General features: G+C 50.8%; 1 protein-coding gene across 5 annotated transcripts; it reads left to right on the top strand.

Annotated features, from left to right (window-relative positions):
* The first annotated feature begins 996 nt into the window (after positions 1 to 996).
* LOC123079996 (uncharacterized) lies at positions 997 to 9,975 on the top strand. 5 transcript variants are annotated; one of them, XR_006438167.1, is made up of 4 exons: positions 997 to 7,157; positions 7,287 to 7,524; positions 7,914 to 9,073; positions 9,311 to 9,975. XR_006438167.1 is itself a non-coding variant. In XM_044502852.1 (4 exons), the coding sequence occupies exons 1-4, from the start codon at positions 1,667 to 1,669 to the stop codon at positions 7,941 to 7,943; spliced, it is 435 nt and encodes a 144-aa protein (XP_044358787.1). In that variant the 5' UTR covers positions 997 to 1,666; the 3' UTR covers positions 7,944 to 9,975. The 5 variants fall into 5 exon arrangements, 2 of the variants coding, with proteins under 2 accessions (XP_044358787.1, XP_044358786.1); XR_006438166.1 differs by having other exon boundaries at positions 7,914 to 9,387; positions 9,461 to 9,975; XR_006438168.1 differs by having other exon boundaries at positions 7,914 to 9,387; positions 9,457 to 9,975.
* Positions 9,976 to 12,818: the final 2,843 nt, after the last annotated feature.

The raw sequence follows: 12,818 nt of genomic DNA, 5'->3' as shown, positions 1-12,818 counted from the left end.
TCCAGCGAGGCGACCCGGCGCGGATGGAGTCGGCGGCGGGGCGGAGCAGGGCGGAGGCGCGGGTGGCAGCGGCGTGGAGCGCGAGAGCGGATGCGGCACCGAGGCGCGCGGCGCCGGTGACAAGCCGGGTCCACGCCGTCATGGCTGCGGGCGGGCGGGCGGTGGCTAGGGTGGGGAAGCGAAGAGGGGGAGGAGGGGGCGCGGCCGGGCTTGGTTGGTTGTGTCGTGTGTGGGGGAAGAGAGGGACGGGGGTTTTCTGCAAAAAAACATGCCACGTCGGCACCTGACGGGCGGGCCCCGCTAGTCAGATACACCGTCAATACGTGTTTATACGCAGTTTAGACCTATTTGCAAAAATTTAGAGCAATGTACTGACACATAAAAATTAGCAATCGTCGTACCAATCTGCATATGATACCCGAATTGTGATACTTCTGTGCAATTAACTCCTGTTTGGATCAGCGCCGAAGAATTGGCTTGCCCAGCTTGCCCGGCTTCCGTCCTTGTTATTCGCGCCAATTCGTGGGCGAGACGAGGGCGCCGAAATGCTTCGCCAAAATATTGGCGCTGTTTACTCTGGTTGTTAGTTGGTGGGCTCCACGTGCATGTAGTAGTATATATACTAAGAAGACTAGGCCCGTAAGGGTTCGATTTATCTGGTTTTTCTGGAAAAAAAATTACCGCCCTTGTTAGCATGACACGTGTGATAAGATACTCCTAGGTGTGGTGTCTGTTTTTACTTGTCAAGAGTTTTTGCACGTCGTGGGCAGTTGGTCAGTCACCGCTTTGACCGATATCTCTGGAGATCTCACCGCTTTGACCCATATCGCTAGAGATCTCGCCTAGCAATTGAAAGCAACCAGAAGAACTTACACGTGTGCACACGTGTCTACAAAAAACTGCTTAGAAATATCTGGAAGCACATCAACCAACTGCCTTACAGCTATATAAATATAGCGCTTCTTGGCCCATGGACACCAATCCCCGTCTCCACCTGCCCACTTCCTTCCCCGGGTCTCCTTCCTAAAACACGTCCGTGAACGCACGCCCCGGCATGCGGGCCGCAGTGGAAAGCGGCATCCGGCGTGGTGGTCACTGTTCGCCAGGTTCCGGCCCGCGGAGTCGTCGTCCGTGAGCTCGACCACGCAAGAGGGCTTCAACCCTGTGGACCACGCGGGAGCAGCATCCGCGCTCGGACCCGTCCTCGCCGGGCTCCCGTTCGTGGCGCGCGCCGACGTAGCGGCCAGCCACAGCGGACGCCCTCGTCTCTCCCAGGAGTGCCACAACGTCGCCGACGCGGCAGGGCACGACCTGGACGCTCGGGTTCGGGCTATCCCCGCTCCTCGGCGGCTCCACCTCCGTCGCCACGGGAGGGCGACTCGACCTGGGTGATGAAGGTGGCGAGGGCCACGGCGAGGAGGACGTCAATGCCGTGGGCCTCGCGGGAGCAAGATCCGCGCTCGGCCCTGTCCTCGTCGAGTTCCCGTCGTCCGTGGCACAAGCTCAACTCGCGGCCAACCATAACGGACGCCGCTGTCTCTCCACGGAGTGCCGTTGCCGACGCGGTGGGGCACGGCTGCACGGCCGGGGCGCTCGGGCTCCGCCCCCTCCTAGGCACACCCGCCCGCTTCCTCGGCGGCTCCATCTCGGGCGCGACTGGTCTCGGATGCAGAGTCGTGGTCGGCGCGCTCGACATGGGAGATGGAGACGGCGAGGGCGAGGAGGACGTCACGAACGAGCTCAGGTACGTCGACTTCTTTTTTTTTTAACGTCACCGGGGGGCAGAAAAGACTGCCCACCTGAATTTTCATATAATTAGCTCAAGAAGAGCCTGACATACAAGGGAGAGAGAGAGCGATAGGTGTAGGGAGGCCCTGACACCCTTACAATCCCAGCGGGGACCTGACACCCTTACAATCCCAGCGGGGACCGGGAACTGAGAAACTACGGCAAGGCAGCAAAGCGCTGCACCCACGATTCTAAGATCGTTTTACATATAGCGCGGGAGCATCTCCATTTCCAGAGAGAGACATCGGCAGCGATGCAGCGCACCACTTCTAGGGGAGGGAGGTCTTGGTTGCGAAAAACCTTGGCGTTTCTGCTCTTCCAGATGTTCTAGAGGATAGCGATGCAGACAGTGAACCGCATGCGGGGGACACCCGGCAGGCCTGCATTCGAGGCGTAGAAGAGGCCCTCGACAGACTGGGTGGCCGCTGTCCCCGGAGCAACTAGGGCCCATATGGCACTGGCGTGTGCACAGCCGAACAGCAAGTGCTCCAATGTTTCATCCTGACCACAGAAGGCACAGGCGGCCCCGTCAATGATGTGTCTTCGACAGGGAAGACACCGGCGGTGGCACAACCAAAAGAAGAATTTGCACTTGCCGGGGGCGAAGCTGCGCCAAATGGTGGGCGCGAAGTTGTCCGGTTCGTGCACCGCCATGGCAGCCCGATACGCCCCTCTGGCTGTGAACACAGCCCCGCTGACCCGCAGCGAACGAACATCCTGCATGCCGTGGTGCAGGGTCACCCCTCTGAGCTCTTCCTTGAGACGAGCGAGTTCAGAGCAAGCAGCGGAAGAGAGCCGGGGGCGCAGCTGAGCGTCCAGCCCCTGCAGGGCAACAGCAACGCACGTGTTGGGGCGCACAGAGTGCGAGAAGAGTGCAGGAAACCGGAGCTCGAGCGTTGTCTCACCCAGCCAAAGATCACACCAGAAGGCTGTGTGTTCTCCGTTCCCCACCACGCACGCTGTGCTCTCCCGGAAGAGCGGCAGCAGCGCCAAGAGGGACTTCCATGTGGGGGTGTCTAGGCGGCCGGCGTCACCCAGGTCACGCACGCCGGCCCACCCATACTGGGAGGAGAACCACGTTTGCCAACCGGCTTCTGGGGGGGCATGGATCTTGGCGAGCAGCTTCATCAGCAAGCACGCAAGCACGAGTTCTGAAGTCTCATGTCCCGGACGCCAAGTCCGCCCCGGTCGCGTGGTTTGCAGACTTCAGACCCGTTGACTGTGGAGTCGTTAGTCTAGAAGAAGGCTCGGCATTTCTTCTCAAAGCTGGCGTGTGTGCCTTCAGCCAATTGAATGGAGCCCATGGCGTAAGTAGGCAGGGACGTGAGGACCGCGTCGACCAAGGTCCATTTGCCAGCAGAGGATAGCAGCAAACCGCACCACCCAGCTAGCCATTTATCCACCCTTGCAATTAGCGGATAGAAATCAGCCAGCTTGAGTTTAGTAGCAGACAGAGGCAGCCCCAGGTATTGTTGTGGGAAAGCAGCCACGGGGCATCCGAAAACAGCAGCAAGCTGGCATGCCATCTCAGGCTCTACGTTGATGGGGACAAAGGTGCATTTGTCAAAGTTGAGGGCGAGACCAGTGTTGGCCGCGAAGGTGTCCAGCACCCTCTTGAGCTTGGCGACTTGGTCTGGATCAGCTTTAAGAAGGATCAAGGTGTCGTCTGCATATTGAAGGACGGGGCACGGGAGCGACGGCTCCAGGGGGTGTTGAAGGCCTCCTTCGGCACCGATCGCCAGGATGAGGCGTTGGAGCACATCCGCTACCAGAATGAAGAGGTACGGGGATAAGGAGTCTCCTTGTCGCAGGCCTTTTTTGCATTCAAACCATCGCCCGGGCACTCCATTGAGCACAACAGCAGACCTACTGGAGGTGTTTAGATCACTCACCCACTTGCGCCATCTGGTCGAGAATCCTTTCGCCTCCAAGATACGGTCCAGAGCAACCCAGGAGACGGAGTCAAAGGCTTTTCTAAAGTCCAGTTTGAGCACGACTGCCGGCAGCTTCCTCTTGTGGCAACACTGAACCAGCTCTGCAGCCAAGACGAAATTCTCAGAGATACACCTCCCGCGCAAGAACCCAGTCTGCTCCGGGTGGACGAGGAAAGGGATGAGTGGTTGAAGCCGACTCGTCATCATGCGCGACAACATCTTCGGGGGACAGTTCTGGAGCGAGATGGGTCTGAAGTTCGACGGCGACGTAGGTGCGTCCATCTTCGGGATCAGTGTGACGAACGACCTGTTGATGCCCGACAGGTCAGTCTTGTGATCAAAGAATTCAGCAGCCAGTTCCTGAAGGTCTGGGGCCAGACGAGTCCAGGCGTGCTGGAAGAAGGCAGGGCCGAAACCATCTGGCCCAGGGGCTCCCCCAGCCCGCATTCCGAAGACAGCAGCTTTGATTTCAGCGTTGGAGAACGGTTGGTCGAGGGCGAGCGACTGGGCAGAGTCCAATCTAGCACCAGACATCAACTGGTGCAAGTCTAGGTTGTCCACAACCGGCGTTTCAGTCCCAAGCAGGTTTAGGTAGAAATCACGCAGGATACGAGCCTTGTCGTTGTGGGCTCGGTGCTCGACCCCGTCGCGGACGAGGCATGCAATCTGGTTCCCACGGCGGCGTGCAGACGAGCAAGCATGGAAAAACTTGGTGTTCTCGTCGCCCAAGACGCAGAACCTGATTTTCCCTCGACGTCTCCAGAAGGCTGCAGCCCGCTTGAGGTGTAAGGACAGAGAGCTCTGGACAAGAGAGCGCAGGAGAAACTCGGGGTCAGAAAGGCTGCGTTGCTCTTCCAAAGAGTCCAGGAACCTGATGACCTCATTGCACTTGGCAACAATCATGTCAGGGTGCTTGATTGATCTTGACCATCTCTTGAGAGCGCTGCGAAATTTCTTCAGCCGAACGGACAGGCGCTTCGCGGGCGCGAAGGTGGGGTTGACGGGGGAGTCAGCAGTTTCAAGTGCAGCAGCCAGGCCGGGGTATCCAAACCAATGGTCACTGAACCTGAAGATCGAGGCACACGGAACAACAGTTGCAGCAGTGAGGACAATCGGAACATGGTCCGAGGCCCTAGAAGCAATGGAGGTGACAGCCGAATCAGGGAAAGCGGTGCACCAGTCGTTGTTGACAAAGAAGCGATCCAGTTTGACGAGCACAGGCTCCCTATGACGGTTACTCCAGGTGAACAGCCGGTCAAGCAAAGGCAGCTCAAGCAGGGCCGCCTCGTCAATGCAGTCGTTGAAACTCTCGGCGTCCGCAGCACAGAAGTTCCCGTTTTGATTTTTCATGCGGCAGACGGATGAAGTTGAAGTCTCCTAAGATAGACCACGGCTCAAGGATCCCCCCAGCAGTGGCAGTAATATTGTTCAGGAAGAGAGCTCGATCAGGACCGGCACAGGGGCCGTAAGCATTGGTAATAGTAAGGCAGAGCCCCGAGGCCCGGTAGCGCAAACGAGCTGTGAGGAGGCCGGGGAGCTGAGAAGATGACACGAGCTCCAGCACCCGATCGTCCCAGGCAGTGATCAGTTCGCCCGAAGCCCCGGTACTGGCCTGAAACACCAAGGAGCGAGCAACATGACCAGGGAGGAAAGCAAGGGCTTTGAAGACAGGAACGTTTTGCAGTTTAGCTTCCTGGATACAGACAACAGACACCGCAGCAGTAGAGAGCACAGCCTTAACAGCGACACATTTGTCATCTTCTCCTAATCCACGGACATTCCAGGAGACAAAAGTAAACCGTTTAGCAGGGGCACTAGTCATTGGAGACAGTGGATACACAGAGGGTAGCTAGAACTAGACGGACGTAGAGGAGTGGAGCAGCGGAGAGGGCACGGGTAGCCCCCTCATCAAAAGCAGCCGAGGTTGTCGCCATTTGGGATTAGACCGCCCGCCCGCCTCGGCGGCGAGCAGTTGCACCAGGGGCAGATTCCAGTAGAGCCAAATCTTCTTCAGGCACCGCACAGGCGCGTCCCATGTCCATCAGAACGGGGATGGCAGTTGGTGGCGAGGGAGGAGGCGATGTAGCGGGAGACGCGGCAGTCACCACGCCCAACTTCCTTTTCTTGATCGCCACGGCTCGGTCCACCATGGGGACGTAACCAGCAGGCTCGGTCAGCGTGAGACGGCCGCTGCGACGACACTCGGGCTCCGGTACGGCTGGCAGAGCACCCACCCATGGATCAGGGAAATCCAGTGCAGGGATAGCACTATCATCCACTCGAGCAAGGATGTGATCAAACACGGCAGAAGACGGTGGAGCGCGCACACCCGGAGCGGCCGAGGAGACATCGCTCAGCCCATCCAACAGGGGCGAGAGCGCAGAGAAGCCGGAGACAGGGTCGCCGCCCGCATCGCCCGGCAGAGCAGCAACATCAGCGGGTGGCCCCTCGTCCAACAGGGGGATAGGCGCCTCTTCAGCCAAAGGGGCCTCTCCGCCCTCCAGGAGAGGGGCAGCATCAGGGACTGGGATGGCCACGGGGAGGGCCGTCGTGGTGGCGCTCGGCGGGGGCGTGGGCGTGGGCGTCGCCTGAGCCCGCAGGGCAGCCCGGACACCTACAAGAGTGGAGGCGAAAGGGACCGTCGGCTGGGGCAGGGCACCCACGGCCGCCACCACTTCCCATTCGAGCTCGGCAAGCGAGAGGTTTCGCCAATGATCTTCAGGTGCAGGCGCCCGAACGATGATGTCCGCAGAGAGGGTAGCACGCACCCCCTCATGCTTGGGGATGATGGAGTCGATGACTCCGACAGAGGCGGAGCAGAGGTTGACGACGAGCATGCCCTTGGAGCCCGTGAGGCGAAGCGGTTGCATCGGGATTTTATAGAAAGCACGCTCGCCCCCAGCGCCGACCGCTAGGATTTCGAAGAAGCCATCCGAGACGTCGATCTGAACTTGAGTGGGCTTGGAGGAGATGCACTGTCCTTGCACGTCCGGGAGAACAAGATGGCCGGCCATGGGGCCGCAAGGCACAGGCAGCAGGCCGAGCACCCGCTCACTGCGCGAGGCCACGGGCGCAGAAAGAGCCCCCCGGCGGGAGGACCCAGCTCCCGCAGCGCCCTGATCGCGTCGAATCAGAACAGGGTTGTGGCGGTCTTCGTCTCCGGGGCCATCGCGCGGGGATGGTGGAGAGCGCGGGGAGGACGGGTCGTCTCTCCCACCGCCGCCCCCGTCGCTGTCGGAGCTAGGGCCCAACAGAGGGGTGACGTCGACTTCTTGTTCCCTCATCTCACACGCTGTTTGTGTTGATCAAATCCTCCAATTCTCAGATTTGTGTTCAAGAGCCGCAGGTTTCAGGATGCTCATCGCCATATACAGGCCGTTCTCCACTTGATTTATGTCAGGAGTCGAATCAAAACTGCGGTTCACCGTTCACATTGTAAGCGTCGAGCCCTCTGATTGATTGCTTCCTGCCTATCTTTACTGGTCACAAAGGTTGATCTACTCTGATTGATTGCTTTTTTTTTATGTTGACCGACCTCAATGGTCGATCTGTATGCATATGCAGGGGTCTTCTATCTGCTGGTAAAAGAACTCAAAGCATGCTCGACGCGATCGGACACATCGATCCGACTGCGCCGGTGTACCATTGGAAAATCAATAGGTGTGATGCTCTATTGCGGGAAGTCATGGGAGAAAATCTTTACAAGGAAGTGATCGTCGCGGCGCCAAAGGAGGACGAAGGCGATTTTGGCTGCATCGTCATCCGTGGGAATGAAGTTCTTCACGGAGTTGCCAACTTCATGGTAGCCAACCAACCTTCTCTCACTTCTCTTCTTGTTTTGTATTGCACTGCCTAGCCATAGATGGACGAACTCTTTGGTCTTTAAAACACACAAGTATCAACATGTAGGTTAAGTGCATGTCTGGATTCAGTATTAAGGTTTAGATAGATGCAGGTTATAAGCAGCAAGGTGTCTCTTCAGGAGAAATCCCTTCACATTAAAAACTTGATTCAGGCAATTCGGCGTTTGATTCTGCATTGTAGGCTAGCTGGTGCAAAAGATATGAACAATATGCTCATTTTTTTAATATTCTTTTAGTTTTCTCTTAGTTTTGTTCCTTCCGCTTTGGTGTTTGTGCATACTGCTATCGTCTTATCAATGAAATAGCCAAAACTTGCTGGATATTTCAGGAAAATAAGAAGCGGGGCATGAAGTTGTAGTCTCACAAGTCACAAGGTCACTGGATAGCCATTTCATATCATCATTGCGGGAAGTCAAAGAGAAGTTCATAATGATATGACATTTAGCAATTTATATGGAAATTGTTTCTGGTGCCTTCCAACTTCAACGATTTATTGCAAGATGTGAAAATGAAACCATCTTTAACGCAGTACAAGCATGTAGTTTATTTTGTTTTCCAAAAGTTTGATCATATTGGATTGGATGCTCCTATTCTTTTTGTGTGTTCTTGCTAATGGCTAATCCTTAATTGATTTTGCTGTCATGATCTGGTTTTGTATGTTAAATTTCAGATAATTGTGCTGCCGCACTGATACACTCTTATTTGGCACAGTTTGGGTGAGCCCTGGTCAAAACTAGGTACTATTCACAATTGTCCTCTTGTGCAAGGATTGTAGTTCTCTTTTCGATTGATACTGGCCGAGCATGGCTGCGAATATATCATATAGGATCATTACAGTTCACCTAAGAGTGGTTTTACGTGGTAGTATCGAAATGCTAACTTGGTTGTACAAGTCTCAATATTCTTGCTGTTATTTCAATTTTTATTAACTGATCCTATCATTTTGTATTTTTCACCAGCCAAAGCTCGCCTGATTGTGAGAACGGAACTTGTTAACAGTATATTTTGATTAATTACCTTTGGTATTCTTGCTGTTATTTCAATTTTTATTTATGTTCACCATGTCGGTTTTCTATTGCGGTTATACTGAAGCAGAAGTTGCTTGCTTCCCTAGCTATTTACGCAAAGTACAGCGTGTTAGCGACAGCTGCAGGGCGCAATATGTCAGGGGAGTTTGTTCCTACACGAATATATAGTTTGTTCTGGAATTTTTTGGTTCTTCGGTATCATTTTTAGTATGTATGCACAAGACTAACCTTACTTGAAAAGAGTTATGTACCATACTGTTCATGTGGATACCCTTGACGTCTTAGTAGGCCTCTCTTAGTGTAAGGGAGTACAATTATTGTGACGGGAATCAGGTTGAAAATTGCTCCCTTGTGAACCTATAGGCATTTCCTTTCTTTATTTCCTCGCTGATGCTTCTGTATGTAATTGTTTCTTTTTCATAAAAAATCAGGGGATCACGTGGTCATGCACTCTTAAGAGGTAATTCATAGTCCCTCCGTCCGGAAATACTTGTGGAAATACTTGTCCGAGGAATGGATGTATCTAATGTATTTTAATGCTAGATACATCCATTGTATCCATTTTTACGACAAGTATTTTCGGACGGGGGAGTATATAGCTACTTTTACCTGTTTCGGTATTTGGTGTTTGCTTTGTATGACATTTTGTTGATTCCGTCTACTGATGTTGTTGCTACACTGTTGCACCTCTTGCCAGGATTAGTGCAGCGTTCTGTGTTCTGCAAGTGTTGTTGACTCAACACCTCTTGAGTCAAGACTGGTTCAGAGAAATTGGTAACTGATTAGTTCACTAGCTTTCTTCACAGCATAGTCATCCACGACTGAAACTACAATGCTATGAAGACAGATGTACAAGAGCTGCTCAGCCGCACAAGAGTTGAGCAAAAAGAGAAGAATTAGAAATAGAGACATGGCAAAAGGCAAACCTTCAGCAAGTGAAGTAAGGCAAACAAGGATCTCCGAAAAAGATTTTCTCCAGTTTCTCGATATTTTGCTAATCCGTCAAGAGTCAAGATGTGCATCCAGCAACAACTTCAACATTGTCTACACAGGGAACAGATCACCAAGAACAAAAGCAGAAGAAATAGCTTCATCTCTCTATCACTACATCAGAGAGACAAACCAAGCTGGAGGATCAACATCTCTGGTCTAAGAAGAGAACCAAACCTTTGCAATTCGGTATCCAGTAGCCATTATCACCACCTACCATTGATCACATGCATGTACCAACTAGATGTACTCTTTCTTTGTATGAACTACTTTGCGACGAATTAAGTCTTGGACTAACTTACCAAACATTGCAAAAAACCAAATAGCTTATTGATTCATGTGGCGCGGCGTGCCGCGGCGCACTACACGCTAGTGCTGATTATTCTGGCTCGTAACTAGCGACCCTTTTTACTCGCTGGCATTTGCGTCGTTACCGGCTGCATGCAGCAACCAGATACTAGTACAAATCTGCATGCAACATGGTGCCGCGCAATTAGCAACTTCCAACTGCAGTATCTCGCTCGTGTAATTCTCTTGCCTACCTTTTTTTCACATTGACCGCATCTACGTTTTAATCTGTGTATTTTTAAATTTCCAATAATAGATGCATTTAAATATTTTCAAAACTAGCACCTGAAATTTGAAGGATATAATGGTCACAATCCAAACAAAAACACCTTGCCAAAATTTTGGCCATGATGGTCATGCCAAAATTTTGGTAGGGCAAATTGGGGGCTACATGGGCCGGCCACGCATGTGACACTGCCTTAGCAGAACTTGGAGACTTATCCCGAAGCGTCTAGTGGCTTTCTATCTTGGGCTGGTGAGGAGTACTCGCTTACGAGCGGGCCGGAAGGCATGTGAGAAATTAAAGTGTTTTGACCCGTTTGATATAGTGAATCTTGGGTTGATGAGCGGTTCATCAGCCCCCAGCTTGCAAATCAATGGATTGGAAATCATGCACTCTAAAGGGTCTTTGGCGGGAAAAGCAGGTAGTGGATACAACAAGACCAATTAAGTTTGTCCTAGCAAAAGAAGTTGCCCTCCCCTGATGATACTAATCGACTAGCTAGGAGCGAAGATGGACGTGCGTCCAAGCAGCAGAGCTCTGGACCGACCCACAGCAGAAGTCCCATCATTTTGGATTTTGGACAGAAACGGCAACAAAGCTTTGCAGCAGCTATCCTTTCGCATGGCCGAGTTGATGCTAGCCAGCTACTACTCCTGATTGTTGAGCAGGAGTCCAGCTTTATTACAAGGTGGAACGAAGGAGAAGAAAGCCAAGTAGCTGCAATTACCATGAGTGATAACTAGCAAACATGCCTATGTGTTGCAACGGGAGGAGAAAATCACATGTCGTAGTCCAGTAGACATGCCTCAAGACCTCCCTTCCTCAGAGCCACATCCTCTATTTTAACACATCCTCTATTTTAACACAGTGGCCCATTGTATCCCTACTTGCCTGCTTCATTGTATCAAGTTGAAACAAAAGGCCCACTTGCCTGCTTCATTGTGTCAAGTTGAAACAAAAGGTGCTTGAAACAAAAGGTGTCCCAAAGTAGGTGTTTACCTTTTTTGCAAAGCTTAGTATAGATAATGCAATACGTGCTTGTCCTGCTTGTTTCTTCTTTGTTGCATCTTTGCAAATGTAACATTTGATGCGCATTGTTGCCTTGCGATGGATGTTATCCGTTGTCGGGCCTTCTCTTCTCAAGTGTCAATTCCGCATCAAAAAACTTGGCCTTCTGGTTTTCGAGAATTTCATACTTCTGTGACCCCATATTATCCATAGACTGATAGCAAAATCCTCAATCGATCATGTCCTTCAAGTCACACGTTGCTTTCTACCACATCATTTTAAACGAAGGCCACTTGTGCATTGTTTTTCCTCTCTTGACCGATCTAAAGTTCAAAGTTTGGGTCCTCACATAGTACCTATCTCCTTCACATTGGAATTGACGTATAATTCAAATATAGAATATGACAGTTGCAGGCACACCTCGTTCCACTAGTAGAAAAAGGGCCTTTAGTCCCGGTTCATAAGGGCCTTTAGTCCCGGTTCTGGAACCGGGACTAAAGGGTCGTTACTAAAGCCTCCCCCTTTAGTCCCGGTTCTTACACGAACCGGGACTAAAGGCCCTCCACGTGGCCGCTGCCTGGAGGTCCACCTTTAGTACCGGTTGGTAACACCAACCGGTACTAAAGGAAATTTTATGATTTTTTTGAAATTTTTTTTGGAAATTTTTTTGATTTTCAAATTTCTGAATTTTTTAACCTCTAATCTCTAATCACCCCTCATCGCCGCTCAATTTAACCTCTAATCTCTAATCACCCCTCATCATTCCAAATCATCTAACTTTTCGGACGGTCACCCATCCTCTCACTACTCCAGCCTGAGCACGCTTAACTTCCGGGTTCTATTCTCCCTCGTTTCCAAGTCTCAACTTGTTGTTTTTCTGACAATAGTAAGATGTCAATCCTATTAACCCTCAGGAATTTAGCTTGAGCATGAAGTCACACATTTCACTGTTTGAGTTTGAAACTATTGTTCTAAAAAACAATAATTATTTAGTAACACTAATATTTCTTGAATAAGTAGTTTGACCATAGTTTGACCACAGTTTGACCAGATTTGACCAAAATTCAAAAAAACTGAAATAATTATTTAGTAACACTAATATTTCTTGAATAATTAGTTTGACCATTGTTTGACCACAGTTTGACCAGATTTGACCAAAATTCAAAAAAACTGAAATAATTATTTAGTAACACTAATATTTCTTGAATAATTAGTTTGACCATTGTTTGACCACAGTTTGACCAGATTTGACCAAAATTCAAAAAAACTGAAATAATTATTTACTAACACTAATATTCTTGAATAATTATTTAGTAACACTAATACTTCTTGAATAAGTAGTTTGACCATAGTTTGACCAGAATTAACAAAAATTCAAAAAAAAAAAGAAATTTGAGCATAACTTTTTTTCCTTTTAGAATTTGAGGATTCTAAAAATTTGCAAACAGGCCATACGCTGTCAAAATCGGATGCGGATTTTCGTGCTGAACATTTTGATATATCATACGTTTTTTTCTCACATCGTATGCAAAAGTTATAGCCATTTTACATTTTCCCTACACTTTTTGCAAAACATGTCCAAATTTAAGTTTTTAAATTTTCCTAGCTAGTACATGTAGTAACATAACTACATCTG

Source organism: Triticum aestivum, chromosome 3D (assembly GCF_018294505.1).
Source record: "Triticum aestivum cultivar Chinese Spring chromosome 3D, IWGSC CS RefSeq v2.1, whole genome shotgun sequence".
NCBI classification, from domain to species: Eukaryota; Viridiplantae; Streptophyta; class Magnoliopsida; order Poales; family Poaceae; genus Triticum; species Triticum aestivum.
Note: the sequence above shows the minus strand (reverse complement) of the source record. Positions and strands in the feature narration are given on the sequence as shown.